The 16228-nt window shown below is 53.8% G+C and overlaps 1 protein-coding gene and 1 long non-coding RNA gene across 5 annotated transcripts in view; one reads left to right on the top strand and one right to left on the bottom strand.

The window, feature by feature from the left end:
• The first annotated feature begins 1084 nt into the window (after positions 1-1084).
• On the top strand, positions 1085-11593 carry LOC116229831 (maestro heat-like repeat-containing protein family member 2B). Of its 3 annotated transcripts, none has more exons than XM_090123721.1 (31): positions 1085-1169; positions 1470-1591; positions 1743-1865; positions 2005-2170; positions 2325-2423; positions 2582-2733; positions 3099-3242; positions 3724-3816; positions 4088-4157; positions 4273-4386; positions 4472-4545; positions 4874-4993; positions 5139-5246; positions 5434-5593; positions 5721-5761; positions 5998-6139; positions 6264-6316; positions 6649-6756; positions 6933-7052; positions 7266-7388; positions 7524-7679; positions 7898-8020; positions 8329-8408; positions 8800-8935; positions 9052-9144; positions 9530-9625; positions 9792-9915; positions 10115-10224; positions 10662-10814; positions 11066-11220; positions 11376-11593. In XM_090123721.1, the coding sequence occupies exons 1-31, from the start codon at positions 1145-1147 to the stop codon at positions 11425-11427; spliced, it is 3435 nt and encodes a 1144-aa protein (XP_089979847.1). In that variant the 5' UTR covers positions 1085-1144; the 3' UTR covers positions 11428-11593. The 3 variants fall into 3 exon arrangements, with proteins under 3 accessions (XP_089979847.1, XP_089979842.1, XP_089979858.1); XM_090123716.1 differs by having other exon boundaries at positions 7850-8020; XM_090123732.1 differs by lacking the exons at positions 9052-9144; positions 9530-9625; positions 9792-9915; ... (2 more) ...; positions 11066-11220; positions 11376-11593 and having other exon boundaries at positions 8800-9019.
• Positions 11594-11661: 68 nt separating this feature from the next.
• LOC149919965 (uncharacterized) overlaps positions 11662-16228 on the bottom strand; it is a 38485-nt gene continuing 33918 nt past the window's right edge. Inside the window, exons 4-5 of one of the 2 annotated variants that reach the window (XR_016459650.1) lie at positions 16120-16180; positions 11662-13647 (exon numbers count right to left, since the gene is read on the bottom strand). This is a non-coding gene — a long non-coding RNA (uncharacterized LOC149919965). Of the gene's footprint in view, positions 13648-13889; positions 16181-16228 lie in introns of those variants that run through there. The other variant, XR_016459649.1, reaches the window with a different exon arrangement.

The raw sequence follows: 16228 nt of genomic DNA, 5'->3' as shown, positions 1-16228 counted from the left end.
CACGTGACCTTCCAGGGGAAGTGCACATCCCAAGATGTGCTCTGTGTTCACAAAAAGGAATGGGTCTTGCTGAATATCACACTTTGTGGCAAAGATTTCAAAGAAAGCAAGCAGGACCCAGACTTTGAGCACTAAGCCCATATGTAGGCACTTATGTGAGTTCAGTTTTTCAGCAGTGCTTAGTACAGGCTATCTCCCACTCATTTCTTTCCGTTCTGTGCCCCTGTTTTCACACCAAGTTCCAACATAACCTGCACAGTTGAGTATGATGGCAAGTGTATTTTCTCCTGATAAGCTTGGATCTGTATGTATTTCTTGTCCTGCAATGGTATTTGTCTGGCAAGACTGATGGGCAGGCAAGTGAATACTGCTGGATCTCATGGCTGTTTAATATAAACAGAATCTCTCCACAGCATTGAGTAACTTGCTTTATTCCTCCCAGACCCATTTTTGTTCGCTCCTGCTTTAGGCCTATGCGTTAACTGCATTTCACTGAGGATCAGTGGTAAGGGGAACCTTTACAAAGCAGAGGCTCTTGCTAGTATAGCTGAGTATTTCGCCACAGGACAGCTCTAGGTTAGCTCTAGCATAGGTAGCTGAGCTTCTTCTCCTGCTTGCTGGACCACTGCCCAGGGCGGTGGTGGAATCACCGTCCCTGGAGGTGTTCAAGAACTGTGTGGATGTGGCACTGAGGGACATGGTTTGTGAGTATGGTGGAAATGGGCTGACTGATGTCCTAGATGGTTTTTGAGTTCTTTTCCAACCTTAATGGTTCTGTGTTTCTATTTTGTTTCCTCTCTGGTTTGTTCAAGGCCTGCCCTTGTGTTTGCGTGCCCTCATGTCATGGAGGTAGAAGACTTAGAAAAAAAGGCTGGGAAGGTGGAAAATATGGAGATAGAGCATCTCAAGGAAACAGAAACTAAAGAATACTGCTGGTGGAAGACACAGAGGGCTGCAAAACATGCTTTCTGGTCCCCAGCCCAGGGCACATCATTCTCTGTGAGGTGGCACTCCTTGCTGTGATGTCACAGTTGTTGCTTTCACCCCTGTGGCAGCGGTGGGAGCGGTGGCTCAGTCCGCTTGTGGGACGCGCAGGAAGTGAACCCAGAGAGAGCTTTGTGTCTATCTGGAAACATCCTGTGTGATGGAGCGGCTGAGAGCCCTTCGAGGTGAGGTCCCTCCACCTCTCTGGACACCGTGACGCTGCCCGAGCACGTGTGTGCCGCCAGTGTCTCTTTAGGATGTGCCAGCAGCACTGTTCTTGCTCTGCTGAGTGCAGCCGCCCATCATGGTTTCCCCAGTACCCCAGCAAGGGGAAGGCTCTCTCCCCTCTCCCCGCCAACCACACATGTGCCAGCACAGCCCACCCCTACTGTGGGGCTGGAGGAGCATTCCTCCCAGAGCTGGCCAGATGCTCGGCCCTGGCTCCAAGCAACACCAGTGACAGCTGCTCTGCTCTTTCCTTCCAGGTCTCTTTGCCTGTGTGGGCTGCATGCCCAGACCTACACGTCGCAGGGAGAGAGGCAGGGTGGAAAGCCCTGTCCCCACCTGTGCCGTGAATTTACTGCTGCAGCGCCTGCAAGACCAGGAGGTGAGCTGGGGACGTCCAACCATCATTCCTTGCCCTGGTTCTTGTCCCGTGAGTGCCAGGCCCCGGCAGCTCATCGGCATAGCGATGGGTGGCAGCGGGCGGCTCCCCGGGAACAAGGGCAAAGCAGAACGTGACCTATCCCTGTCCCCAGGGTGACCGAGCGCAGGCGTACTGCGAGCTGGAGCACGTCCTGTGGGAAGGTGACAGCCGCCCGCCGTGCGGAGTGGTGAACCGGCTGCTGGCAGAGGTGTCCCAGGACCTGACAGCAGCCCAGGTGAGGGGTCACTCCCGAAGGCAAAGGGAGCCGCCTGCCCACGCTGGTGTTCTGCTGGCAGACGGCAGTGGCTGAGCCCTTCCAAGGGAAGGCGTCGGGCAGTCTCCTGTGCCGTGTGTCACCAGTGACTCTTTTTCAGGGCGTGACGGACAGCGTGAGGACAGCTGCCAGCAATGTCCTGGTGGCTCTGGCCCGGACACACTTCAGCTTGGTGATGGCCGAGCTCCAGGGCCACCTGAAGGCCACACGGGAGATGTCCAAGGAGTTCGTGCTTGTGACCCTGGGCAAACTCTTCAGCACCTATGGTAGAGTGCCCTCAGCCTCCTGATGCCTACGACAACCGGGCAAAGGGGTCTCTCCCCTTGCACATGATCTGCGTAGAGCTGGGGGTGCAGGGCTGCAGCCTCTCCTCCCTCCCTGCTGAGGCTCTGACCGTGCCCCTCTCCTTCCTCTCTGCAGCTCCACAGTGCATCTCCTTTGTGTGGCTGACGCTGGCTGGCCTGCGCAGTGTGGTGGGCCAGGTGAGGAGTGGTCGGACCCTGCGCATTGCTTGTGCTGGTGAGTGCTGGCCCCAGAGCAGGGGGGCTTGGGACAGCCCTTGCACCTCACCCTGCTGCAGACTCTCGCAGGCTCCTTTTTCTCTTGTTTTGTTTTGTTGTGTTTTTTTTTTTTTTAATAATTAATTCTTCATTTATTTTTTTGTTTTGTTTTTCCAGTTGTGAAACAATGGATGGACGGCGTCAAGATTCACATGTCCTCCGGAAAGCAATGTCCCTGGCCTGCCACAGAGAAGGAACAAATCTATGAGAATCTTGATGAGCTCTTCTTCTCTGTGGTGAGGAACTGGCAGGACTGCAAGGAGGAAGAGGTGAGCACTGCTGCATTCCTAGCCAAGGATGGCAGCTGGGGCATCCATGTCGGCAGTTCTGTATGTGCCCAGCAGGCTGAGAGCAGAGGGGTGACGAGAGGGTGTGGGCTGGCTCTGCAAAGGGCTCTAAACTGGCTCTGTGCTTGGGGCTGGATCTCTCTGCCAGGGAGCATCCACATGTCACAGCACTGTGACGGGGAGAGCTGGGGATGAGGGTGTAGGGAAAACCTGCCTGCCCAGGGAGAGCGAGCCCATCTCCTGCTGGGCACAGGGATATGGGGAAGGGGAAGGGAAAAAGAAAGCCCTCTCTGTAGGAAGGGCAGACCTTCAGTCTTTGATGCCGGGCCTCTGCCATCCCTCTCCAGGACAAACAGGCCGTCCTTGGAGCTGTGGCTGCCATGATGACTGTCCTTCTGCAAGAGGAGCTGCCCCGAGAGCACGTCTGGGAGCAGTTCCTCTGGCTCGTGCACCCGTGTCAGGAAATCCAAGACACCTGCAGGGTGGCCAAGGTGAGATGTTGCGCACGGCTCAGTGTGGATGTGGCCCATGTAAGTGCCACGAGGGGTCAGGGGGATGCAGGGAGGAGGTGGGCAGCCCTTGCAGAAAGAAGGAACAGGTGTTCAAGGGAGGTTTGAGGCTTCCTGATCTCTTCAGTCAAGGAAGGAACAACATGGACAGGAGCCAGGAGGAAGCCAAGAGTCACTGGTGCCCATCTCCTGGGGATGGGAGGCTTCACCACCACCACCGTGGGGCTCTTGCTTCTGATGGGGGAGAAGAGGACTGCTGGGTGGGAAATGCCAGCAAATGATGCCCAAACCCCAGGGCTCAGTTGAGAGCAGAGACTCTCTTGGTGCTGCTGGGAGGGGGGGACAAACAAGAACACCTATGCAGGAGCTTCTCCCAGCAGACAAACCACTGGGAAACAGTTCCTCTGCTCCCACGTGGCTAGATGTGGCTTCAGCCCTTTCTTCCTCTCCTGGTCTCTTGCAGAGCCTTCGTATGTTCCTGGAGGCCTTAGAGGGAGTTCAATCTGTCATCCCGAAGGACAAGTTTCTGGCTATCACCAGTGCCGTGTTCTACCAGGTAAGGGGAGCCTATCCTTGTGCACACAGCAGTTTCCCTCTTGGCTAAGCCTCAGGAGGACTGCAAAGCTCTGAGTCTCTGACGGCTGCTCAGCCTTAGCTCCTGCATGCCCGTGGCTGATCCAGAGCCCTCCGGGATGCTGTTGGGCAGGCTGGGTTTTGTCTGCATGTCCTCTTCCTGAGAGTGCCAAGGGAGACAGGAGCTGGCAGCACAGTGCCTTTTCCATCCTCAGTTCTGATGTGATTTTCTCAAATGGACTTTGTTCCCACAGCTCTCTGATGACACCAGGCAGCACAGCGAGGCTGATAATACAGAGCTGACCCACTGCATGATGCTGCAGGGTAAGGAGAGGAGCTTTGGCGATGCTTGCCAGTGCCCTGGCCGAAATATCACTCTCTAACCTCACGAATGGGCACGAATTGCTCACTAACACAGCACGGGATTTCTTTCCTGCAGCCCGAATCTGCCCAGAGGAAACAGTCCTCTTTCTGCAGTCGCAGCTGGGTGATGAGTGGGAAGCTGGATGCGTGGCAGCCCTGGGTCTGCTCAGCACTCTGGCTCGCTCTGATGGTCAGTACCAGGAGTCGGAACTTCCAGGGATCCCTTTTGCCATCTGAGTTGTGCCTTGACACATACTTCTGTGCATCTCTTGCAGAGCCCGCGATGACAGAGAAGTTGCCGCAGATTGCAGAGGCTGTGCAGTGTGTGTGCAGTGACCCAAGGACTGGGGTGAGCTGTCTGAGGAAAGAAAGCACTGTTGGGGTGGTGATGCTGCTGCCAACACGGGCAGGGCTGGGGTGACCGGGGCTGTTCTGGGGCATTGACCACATGGTCACGATGGCTCCTGTGGGGAGAGCAGGCAGAGTGGAGCAGTCAGGTCCCTGTGCTGTGCACGGAAAGTGCATAGCCTGGTGCTAAGGCCTGGGGGCCTCAGGGGCCAAGCCTTCTCCTCTGCTTTTGTCGTTTCTGCTCATGCCCAAAGGGCTGCCCTGATGAGCAGGTGGCTTCCCTTTGCCTTCTGAGCAGGAAAATCACAGCCACAATTGACCCCTGACAGGTGAGGAGGGCCGTTCTGCACTTCATTGAGGATCTGCTCAGCACTGACACCTGGAGCTGCTCAGCCTGGGATGTGGTGGGGCACATCTTCAGTGAGTTCAGCCGCACCACGAGAAGAAGGGTAAGGACAGTGGGCAGCATCTTCTTTTGGAAGACCCATGCTGCTCAGAGGCTGGCACAGAAGCAAGGGTGGGGCCACACCTGAGCCTCCTGAGTGGCTCTTGAGAACTGAGTGTAACCGGTGCTTCAACACCACTGTTGTGCAGGCAGCCGGAGTCCTTTCTGCCCAGGAAGCCAAGGAAGAGGGAGCTCTCCAAGAGCTGTGTATGGACATCCTGGAATCACTGGATGTCTCTGCAAGAGGGATGACCAAAGTAAGTCACACTCTGCCCTGCTGCCACTCCTTGCCTTCGCACCACATGTTCCTCGTCGCATTCCAACACCCCAAGTCTATTCTCCAATGTGCTCTGAAGCACACAAGACTCGGGGAAATTCAGAGTCCTCTTCATCTCTGAGTGGAGGCAGAAATGCTGACACGCTCAACTGCCTCATTCCCTACAGCTCCTGTGGCCGCGGCTGCTGCTGTACGTGGTGCCAGCCGAGTACACCGGCATGATGATTCCAATCTCCCGTTGTGTCCAAGCCCTGGCTGAGAGAGGGGATCTGACAGTGCAGGACGTGGAAGAACTGGATCCCCATTTCCTCAGCTCCATGTTTCAAGGTAGGAGGAGAGACTCCCCCCGTGAGCTCTGCTGACCCATGTTAGCACCCAGAAGGGAGAGCGGAGGTTCGTGTGGCAGGGCACGGAGTGTCTTAGAGTCTTACTCAGCACTTCTTTCTCCTCACAGGCCCACTGCTGACTCCCCAGACACTGCTGGTACGTCTGCTGGTAAGTAGATGCTCCAAAAGCCGATACCACAAGCCCCAAGGAGGAAACAGCATGGCCGAGTGTGCCAGCACCTGCTTCACTCCTGGGGATGCCGTTCTCTTCTCTAGCTTGCAGTGTCATGGGCAAAGCTGTTGGCTGCTCCTTGCCCATCAGGGCAGAGCCAAGCTGCTTCCTTCCTGGGGGAAGCCGCTTCTCTTGCTTCAGAAGTGACCCAGTTTCTCCTTGCTCTTGCTCAGGTGGTGGCAGGGAGCCCTTTTGCAGGCAGCGAACTCCAAGCCGCTGCCTTGCTGCTCATGCAAAACCTCCACAGCAAGATCCACAGAGCTGTGGGGGCCATGTGGGCTGCTGAGATTCCCCTCCTGCTGCAGCGTCTCGAAGGTAAAGTACTGGTGGGGGGGGAGAGGTGGAGTGGGCAAGTGCCCAGGCCAAGCCAGGTTTGCTGCAGCTCTTCTTTTGTGACTTGATTCCAAGCAAGGCTCTTTTGCTTCTTATTGCTGTGCAGGGAAAGATGAGAGCTTCCCGGACTCTGCAGAGTGGGATAACCATCTGCTAAAGGTACAGCATTGCAGGAAGACACAGTGCAGAGAAGTGCTTGCCTGCCACAAGGAGCCCTGCTCCCATATGAGCTACCAAGGGACAGGAACAGCCTCTCAAAAGCTACTGTGGAGCAGCTGCACACCTCTGCGGCGCTGCCTCTTCCTCCTTGTCCCAAGCCCAAGGGGGGTCTTAGGAGAGGAGCGGCAGGCAGCTTTAAGGGAGGGAATGCTGGGGGGAGCTGGGAGAGGGGCTGTTCTTCCAGGCACCTGTCCCCAGAAGTGTGCAGTAACTTGGGAATGCGGGAAGAGACAAAGGGCAAGGAAACATTGACTTCTCCTGTTCTCCAACAGTTCCTGAGGGCATCGCTGGACATCGTGGAGGATGAGGCCTGGACCAAGGCCCTGAGCTGCGAGCTGAGCCGGCGGCTGAGCAGCTCCCCCAGCAGCTCTGGAGAAAAGGTGAGTTCCCCCTGGCTCTACCCAGTGGTGCCCAACTGGGGCTGGGGCTGCAGCTGGTGCTCTGCTCTCAGCAACTCCCAGGGAGCATGGGTCCTTCCCACCTGGCCCTCTCCCAGCAGGTCAGGCTGCTGCCACATCTCACCTTCTTCCTTCCCATTCCTTCCCTTCCCATGCAGTCTTTCCTGTACAAGGCCCTGGGGACAGTTCTGGGAGCTTGTAAGGAAGTCCTCCACATCCAAGAGAAGCTGCTGCAGCACATGGAGGAAACCAACGCAGAGGAGACATCCGAGGCCCAGGTGAGCTCTCCTCCCAGCCAGCTCCTGCGAGCATCCCCGCTCTGTCCCTGGGGCAGAGGGCTTCCCCTGGCCCTGCTCCGGGCCATTTGATCTCCTCAGTTTCCTGTCGTTTCCTCCAGGCGAGGACCAGCCCAGCCACTGTGGCTGGCCGTGACAGTAGGTTCAGGCCTGTGCCAACAGCCTCCCCCCCCCCCCTTTTTTTTTTTTTTGCAGGGAATGATCTCTCTTCTCAGCCATGCTGCTGAGAGCAACTTCCACACAGTCCTGGACACACTCACCATGTTTGCGTCCAGGCTGTGCAAAGGCCGGAGTGGGAGGATTTCCAGATGCAAGAAGGTGAAGCATTACGGGTTTCCATCTTGGCTTTCTTCTGCCTTACTGTCAAAGCAGCTCCTGCCCTGGGAGCCCAGGTGCATCGCGGGGCACTGGGGGCCATTGAGCAAGTGTCTCAAGGCATTTCTCCTCACACAGACGGAGCTGGACAGCACGAGAGCTCAGGCCACACGCAACGCTCTCATCCTCGCCCATGGCAGCTTGGCACTGCGAGCCTCCAAGGAACAGCTGCTTGCCCGCCTGGAGGGAGACATTGTGGGCAACATCCTGCTGCTGTACAGCTGCAGCTGCCGGGTGAGAGCTCGAAGCGTGCCAGGGTGTCTGAGTGCCCAGCTGCAGCCCCTCCACGTGGGGGGATGCTGAGATGGGCCTTCTCTTTCCAAAGATCCCTCGGGGAACGGTTTGTGCCCAGATGAAGATCCAAGCCCTTCCCTTAGGATTGCCCCCACGTGTCCCCCTTACAGCCCGCAGCCCTTCCCACAGTTCAGAGAATGTTCTCTCTTGGGCCCCAGGACTTGCAGAACAAGCTTGCGCTGGTGCAGAGCATCACTGACTTCAGCTCTGCCCTCCATGCTGTGGGTGGCTCCGCCTGCTTTAACACCTCCCTGAAGAGCAAGCTGATGGAGATTCTGATGGTGAGTGCCTAGAGCCAGGGCCCTCTGCAGAGGAGTTCTGGGCTGTGCCACGAGGCTCACTTCCCTGGAGCCATGCAGGTTTCCCTCAGCCACACTCTCCAGCTGGTGGGGACCTTGGGTGCTGGCAGGCAGCGGCTGGCAGCGGGCTAGACCCACCAGCTGTGGAACTGCTGCATCCTGCAGTGCTTCCATGGAAAATGTGGGAGCGATGGGGCTGGTGTGTGGCAGTTGTTTCTGTCTCTGGGCCAGGCAGAAGAGCTCTTGTGTGCCCCTTGCCCACTTTGACAATGTATCTCTGGTACTTGCAGGACTTGCTGAAGAAGTATTACTTGGGCACCCCTGTATCCCCAGTGCCCCTGAAGGTGGTTCTGGCCCTGGAGCAGTTGAGGTAAGGGCGGGAGTCACTAGGGTTGCAAGGCAGGATGGTGGTCCCCCTTCTGGGTAGCTGCTGAAAGCCTGGAGGGGGTGAGGAGCTGCATCTTTAAGAGAGATGGCTGGGCTGCTGTGGCTAGTGAAGCTGAGATTCTGGGCAGGGAGAAATGCCTGGTGCTCCTGTCCCCTGTCAAGGAAGAGAAGGGAGACCTGGGGCCTTCTTCCCTTCAGAGCAGGAGCTGGTTCACTACTGCCAGGGAGGAGGCGGGCGCTACTCCAGCAGCACAGGCTGGGGGTGTTGGCTTTGCAGCTGTTGGTTAGGAGAGTCTCGGATGTTGTCTGATCCAGTCTGGAGAGCAGTGGTAAAGGCCCTTTTTGTTTTCTCTTCCTTTTTTTCCTCCTGTCAGCAAGTTGAAGCCCTCTTTAGGAAGCAAAGATGTACGTGAAATGTTGACTCTGTGCTGCAAGAACATTGTGTCACATCCTTCAGCAGAGATGATGCTGAAGATCAGGGAGTCACATCAAGCAGCACAGTACCTGCAGGTAACTTGCCGTAACTTTCCCAGCCATCTCTGCGTCGGAACCCTACCTCAGCACACACAACCGATGCTCCGGCAGCAGCCGTGATGCCACACCTCAATCCCCTCTCCTGCTTTCAGCTTCTGCAAACATCGTTGAAAGCTCTGGGCCAGCTCATGGTGGTCCTGCTTGAGACAGAGACCACCCGTGGCTTCTTCCAGAACATAGTCCATGTGAGTATGTGTGGGGCAAGGGAGAGAGCATGGTGCCCGTTGACAGCAGGGACAGAGATCTGGGAATTGAGAGGATGATCAAAGGGGGAATAATCTCCTGCTAATGGGCCAGCTCACTGCGAGCTGAGAAATGGGCAGAGAAATGGGCCCTGCAGGGGGAAAGGCAGGAGCCAGCCCCTGGCAGGCCACAGCTGAGGAAAAGCTCCTGGGTTAGGGGGCAGGAGTGTCTGCAGAGAATGGGAGCAGCAGTGTCAGTGCTCAGTGAGGCGGGGGTCCATGTGGAGCCACAGGGCAGCCCTGAGGGAAACTGTTGGGAAAAGAGGAACAGGGAGAGGGATGGCAGGAAGGGAAAGAGGTCCACGGTGAGACAGATGCTCTGCTCCAGGTTCTGCAGAGATCAGTGACCTCAAACAACGTGTGGGAGCGCAAGAGGGCCCTGCAGACCTGCTCCCAGCTGCTGGCTGCTTGTGAAGAGCTTCCGGTGAGTAAAGAGCCCCACTGCATGCTCCCTGCTCCCTCCCCAGTGCTGGAAGGCGAGTTCCACCCAGCTGTGCATGCTGTGTCATGGCATGGGGAAGGCACAGGCAGAAGAAGCTAGGGAGAGCTGGGGCTGCCTACAGCTTTGTTCCTGCCTCTCGCCACTGCAGAGAGGAGATGCCTGCGAGAACTTTGGCTCCTTGGTGGGATTGCTGGCTCCGCTGACGTGTGACCCCATGCCTACATCCCGCCAGTTGGCCGCCACCTGCCTAAGCTCCCTTCTCCGAATCCAAGGTGAGTAGAGCGGGGTGCACCAGCCCTGTGCTCTCCTCTGCAGCACTACCAGAGCCCCATGGGCTGGGCCCTGTTTACAGGAGGGAGATGCACTGTGCACAGCTCTCTTCTTGTCCCCACCCTGTCCTCTGTCTCTCCCCATGGAAAGCAGTTCAGTTTCCAGAAGCATGACTTCCCTTTTTTCCCCATGTCTTTCCAGCCAAGGCGGCCAACAGAGTCACTGAGATGGGAGACATCGGGAGCCTGTGTGAGAGGCTGAGTGACTGCAGCACCATCTCTCAGCTCCAGATCTCATCCAAACTGGCAAGAGTAAGTGGACCCAAAAAGGGGTGGTGGGATCTGAGTGCATAGGCTTCTGCATGACCCTATGCTGCCCCCAGCCTCTCACACCATTTCCAGAATGAGCTGTTACCTGGAGACTGCTTTTCTCAGCAAGTAGGTGGAGGCTCTGAGCTCTCTCTGGCCGTCAGGTGCCCTGTGCAAGGAGCTGATTCCATGACGTGTGTTTGTGTGTGACTGTGGCTGCTGGGAGGTTGGCTTTGTAAGCAAACACCATGGGTGGAGAAGCTGAGAGAAGGCTCAACCGCCTTCCATATAAATAGCAGGGTATGGAGAGCAGGAGCATTGTGATTGCCTCCTGAATTACTGGCAAGCTGCTGAAGAAAATGCCCTCAAGACTCCTTTCTGTTTTGAAGAACTGCCGCAGAGCAGTGATGAGATCTCTCCTGCTTCTCTTTTCTCTGCAGATCGTGTGCAGAAACTTCCCTCTGGAACGCACTGTTGACTTCCTGATGGCTATCAAGGAGATGCTGCGGAAAGGCAAAGGAATGCGTGTGCGTGCAGCTGGGAAGTGGATGACCACCTTTCTGCAGATGTACAGGAAGGACATCTGTCGGGATGTAAGAGACTTTCTTTCATGTGTCTTGGTTTTCCTCTGGCTGTTGCACTACGCCTTGTACCATTTGCCTCTTGTGCTAAAGAAGCACAGCCTGAGTGCAGAGTCATGGCTTGGACAAGGTAGCTGGCATGCAGTTTAGGCTTAGGCCTTGGCAGCATGTTAAGGGAGCAGGCTCATGTGCTGAATGTCCATGGCTAGGCCCTGCAGAATCAAGGATGCAGCAAGTCGTTCTTTCTCCCCTTCCTCTTTCAGGTGCTACCAATCCTCCACATCCTGCGCAGCTGCACATCATCCACGCAGCAGAGCACATTCATGCCCTTCCTGTGCCAGGCGGTGGTCATCCTCATCCGCTGTCACCAAGAGGTCGTAATTGACAACTTCTCCCGGCTTCTTGGGCCCACAGACAGGTACCAGCACTCCTGCCCTTGCTTTTGCTGCAGTCCCAGTTGTAGCTTGCCTCTGTCAGAGGGATCTCTGGAGGAAGCAGTTTTTCTTTTTTCCTCTCAAGCTGTGTTTGAGGCAAAAATTACTCAGTCACAACTTGTGACTCTCCTTTTTCTAGCGAGATGTGGAGGAGAATAAGGGAGTTTTGTCTACAACGGTGGAGCCGATAGAAGAAAAAAGAGAAGAGCAGAGAAGAGCAGAGAAGGGAAGGGAAGAGTGAATAAAGGAAGAGAGAAAAGGAAAAGAAGAAACAGAAAGGAAGAGAAAAAAGGAAAAGAAGAAACAGAAAGAGAGGAGAGGAGAGGAGAGGAGAGGAGAGGAGAGGAGAGGAGAGGAGAGGAGAGGAGAGGAGAGGAGAGGAGAGGAGAGGAGAGGAGAGGAGAGGAGAGGAGAGGAGAGGAGAGGAGAGGAGAGGAGAGGAGAGGAGAGGAGAGGAGAGGAGAGGAGAGGAGAGAAGAGAAGAGAAGAGAAGAGAAGAGAAGAGAAGAGAAGAGAAGAGAAGAGAAGAGAAGAGAAAAGGGAAGAGCTTAATAATGTATTATTTATTTTAAAAAATTAAATGCCAGAATCCTGGCTAAGAAGTAAAGATTATTTTTTCCCCATGTCTTCATTTTAATAGCTGCTGTCTCTTCTGCATACCACTTGCTGAATCACAGGATCACCAAATGTCAGGGTTTGGAAGGAACCTTGAAAGATCATCTAGTCTAATCCCCCTGCCTTAGCAGCAGTGCCTTGATTAGGTCACACAGGAACACGTCCAAGCAGGTTTTGAATGTCTCCAGAGAAGAAGACTGTCAATGGTTTATGGGCTGGTTCAGCCCAGTTCTGTGACTAGCGGGGTGGAGGGATTTCGCAAAATCCGCGCCTCCGGAAAAAGGGAACAGGGGACCCCAAGGTAATTAAAAACAGTGGCAACGATCTGAGGAGAAACAAACTAATTTACTAAATATATTTTTGGAATGCAAGATAACACACATAATACAATATAATTAGAATTGAAGCTAATCAATCAAATATAATGAGAGAGAGAATGTCCGAAAGGTGGATAGGCCTCACCAAAACGCTGAGGTGAGGTGCGCAGTCCAGGTGACCTTGCCAGGAGTTATATCTCCTCTCTGTGACCACAAAGCCCCTTGGGGAATGTAGTTCTTCTCTTCCGGGCAGGTACCCAGAACTTGAGCATTAACAGTTAAACTCCCAGTGCCCTACATGATGTTATGATGTGGAATACCAAAAACCAAAAATCACAAAACCATGATAAAGACCCCACGGTCTCTCTGGGCAGCCCATTCCAGTGTTCTGTTACCTCACCATGAAGAAGTTTTTCCTCATATTTTTGTGGAACCTCCTGTGTTCCAGCTTGCACCCATTATCCTTTGTCCTATCACTGAATGTCACTGAGAAGAACCTGGCTCCATCCTCCTGATGCACACCCTTTGCATAAATATTAATGAAGCCACATCTCAGTCTCCTCCTCTCCAAGCTAAAGACACCCAGCTCGCTCAGCCTTTCCTCATAAGGGAGATGCTCCAGTCCCTTCATCATCCTTGTGGCTCTGCGCTGGACTCTCTCAATCAGTTTCCTGTCCTTCTTGAAAGGAAGGGCCCAGGACTGGACACAATACTCCAGATGGAGTCTCACCAGTGCAGAGTAGAGGGGGAGGAGAACCTCTTTTCATCTACTAACCACGTTCCTTCTTGTACGCCCCAGGATGCCATTGGCCTTCTTGCAGTGCTGGCTCATGGTCACCCTTCTGTTTACCAGGACCCCCAGGTCCTTTTCCCCTGTATTGCTCTCCAATGTATACTGGTACCTGGCATTGTTCTTGCCTAGACACAAGTCTCTATGCTTGCCCTTGTTGTATTTCATTACATTTCTCCCTGCCCAACTCTCCAGCCTGTCAAGGTGTCAATGGGTGGCAGCACAGCCTTCTAGTGTGTCAACCACTGCTCCCAGTTTTGTGTCATCAGCAAGCTTCTATCAATGCACTCACAGGGTGACTGGTGTGAAATTTAGGCTTAGGCCTTGGCAGCATGTCAAGGGAGCAGGCACTGCTCGTGTGCCGAATGTCCATGGTCAGGCCCTGCAGAATCAAGGATGCAGCAAGTCGTTCTTTCTCCCCTTCCTCTTTCAGGTGCTACCAATCCTCCACATCCTGCGCAGCTGCACATCATCCACGCAGCAGAGCACATTTATGCCCTTCCTGTGCCAGGCGGTGGTCATCCTCATCCGCTGTCACCAAGAGGTCGTAATTGACAACTTCTCCCGGCTGCTTGGGCCCACAGACAGGTATCGGCATTCCTGCCTTTGCTGTTGCTGCGGTCCCAGTTGTAGCTTGCCTCTGTCAGAGGGATCTCTGGAGGAAGCAGTTTTTCTTTTTTCCTCTCAAGCTGTGTTTGAGGCACAAATTACAAATTACTCATTCACAACATGCGACTTTCCTTTTTCTAGTGAGATGCGGAGGAGAATAAGAGAGTTTTAAGTGGAGCAAAGAGAAGAATGAAAAGACAACTAAGCTAAAAAGAAATTGTATTATTTATTTTTAATGCCAGAATCCTGGCTAAGTAGTGAAAAGAGTATTTCTTTTTACCATGTCTTCATTTTAATAGCTGCTGTCTCCTGACTCCCTTTCTTGACTTCCTAGCTGCTGGGATGTTCTGATCTTGAGTTTGGAAGATGCACACCTTAAATTCTACCCAACTAACATGGGCCCCTTTACCTTCAATTACCCTGTTCCATTGGTTTTCCCTTACCAATTGCTTGAAAAGGCCAAAGTTGGCCCTACTGAAGTCCACGGCTGTGATTCTGCTTGTTTCTGTTCCTGCCACATGAGATCCTGAACTCCTCCATCTGACGGTTGCTGCAACTAAGGCTGCCCTCAACCTTCACTGCTTCAACCAGACTTTCCTTGTTAGTGAGAATAAGATCCAGCAGTGCTCCTGTCTTAGTTGGCTCATCCAGTTTGCATCAGGAAATTATCATCAGTGTGCTGGAGGAAACTCCTGCCTGTGTAGGCCTTCCAGCAAATATTAGGGTCATTAAAATCCTCCATGATAGCCAGTGCCTGTAATTGCAAGGCTGCTATCAGCTGCCTGTAGAAGGCCTCATCAACTTCCTCGTCCTGATTTGGTGGCCTGTAATAGACATCCACTGCAGTATCACCCGTGGCAGCCTGCCCCTTAATTCTCACCCACAAACTCTTAATTCACTTCTCAACCGCCCCTGGACAGCACACAATGCATTCTAGTTGCTCTCCCACATAAAGAGCAACTTCACCACCTCTCCTTGCTGGCCTGTCTTTCCTGAGAAGGACACACCCATCCATGACCACATTCCAGTCCTGTGAGCTGTCCCACCATGTCTCTGTAATTGTCACCAGATCACAATCTCCTGCCTGAACATGGATTTCTAACTCCTCCTGTTTATTCCCCATGGTGTGTGCTTTGGTGTACAGGCACTTCAGGGAGTGAGCTGAGCATGCTGATTTCAGCCTAGGAGGGTGGGAGGGTTCCTGATCTTCATCAGTTCTAGAGTGCTGCCCCACCAGTGCAAGTCTATCTACAACCCTATCCCCCTTCAGATCTAGTTTAAAGCTCCCTGAATGAGCCCTGCTAATTCCTGTCCCAGAACCCTTTTGCCACTGTGAGATAAACCTCTCCCATGTATTACTGTCAGGTCTGATTTCTTATAAAACCAGCCATTATTGGAGAACCCAAAGCCCTGCCTCGTAGCCAGGCATTTATGAACTGGACTCTTCCATTCCATCCCACGTTGCTCTTTCAGCAGCTGTTCCAAGGCCTTGAAGTCTCCCTTCATTCCCCTCAGACTTTGGGATACAGCTTCCTCCCCACCTGTCTCGAAGATCAGCAGTTGGTAGTAGTCTGTCAGGTGCAGCAGGGTAGGGAAGTATCCTGGTGATATCCCTGATCCAGGCTCAAGGTACAATGCAGGCTTACCCATGATGAGGGTCAACTCTGCATACTGGACCCTGTGTTCCCTTCAGGAATGAGTCACCAACAACTAGAACACTTCTTCCTTGTGGAAGAGGTGGTCATATTGCTGGAAGGCCTATAGGATTGAGGTAAGACCTCTGGAGCAGGTTGCCTATCCACCTCTTCAACAGCCAGTTGCTCCTGCAGGACCCCATACCTGTTCTGCAAGGGTAACTGGGAAGATGGGGGAGGTCAGGAGCGGATTTGCCTGCTTCCTCAAGCAGGGACCTACTTCCATTCCCCCCCAGTTTCTGAGGTGCCCCCTACTGCCTAGTAACAAGAGGTTAGGGGATTCTCCTATTTACCTGGGATCTCAACCTGTTTCCTCTCTCTCAAGGAATGCATCCACCGGTGCACTCCCTGATAGTCTCAACCTCCCCACTTCATCCTTCATCTCAGCCACCAGGCTGAGCAGGTCATTCACCTGTTCACATCTGACACAGTTGTGAGGTTTTCTTTTTTTGTTTGTTTGTTTTTGCATCCCCCTTCACGGCGTGTTTCCATTTCCTTGTATTTGCAGACAAAGAATTAGCTCCGCAGAGCCCATCTTTCTCCACATCCGATGACACGTTCTGTTCTTGCCTGCCTCCCTGTAATTTCTCTGTGCCTCCTTCATCCTCGACCTTTCTCAGACAGCAGGTTGAGGCCAGCTGCCTCTCTAGCAGCACCCTTCCAGATCATATCTGCCTGATGCTCACACTCTCTTTCACCCCTCTCGTTCTCATCCTTTCTCTTTTGCTTCACTTGTCCTTGCCCCTGCTGTGTATGTGCCTGTATGACATGCTGGCAGCAGGTGATGGCCACTGCCTTAAAAAGACCTTTTTTGTTGTTTTTTTTTTACTTCAGATCCCTGGCCCAGTACAGTCTTACCTTCCCTGAAGCTAGTCTCCACAACTTCTGGTTCAGTCACTTACACAAGGCTGTATTTGTCCTGCTGGGTAGAAACAGTGTGTTTTAGGCAGCATTAGCTGGGAAAAGC

This window comes from Phasianus colchicus, chromosome 1 (genome assembly GCF_987193195.1).
Source record: "Phasianus colchicus chromosome 1, bPhaCol1.hap1.1, whole genome shotgun sequence".
Classification (NCBI taxonomy): Eukaryota; Metazoa; Chordata; class Aves; order Galliformes; family Phasianidae; genus Phasianus; species Phasianus colchicus.
Note: the sequence above shows the minus strand (reverse complement) of the source record. Positions and strands in the feature narration are given on the sequence as shown.

Coding starts and splice junctions, on each gene's coding strand:
- LOC116229831 (XM_090123716.1), top strand. CDS start 1,145: ATGGAGCGGCTGAGAGCCCTTCGAG. Junction 2,734..3,098: donor AGGACTGCAAGGAGGAAGAG/GTGAGCACTGCT, acceptor ATCCCTCTCCAG/GACAAACAGGCCGTCCTTGG. Junction 3,817..4,087: donor CCAGTGCCGTGTTCTACCAG/GTAAGGGGAGCC, acceptor TTGTTCCCACAG/CTCTCTGATGACACCAGGCA.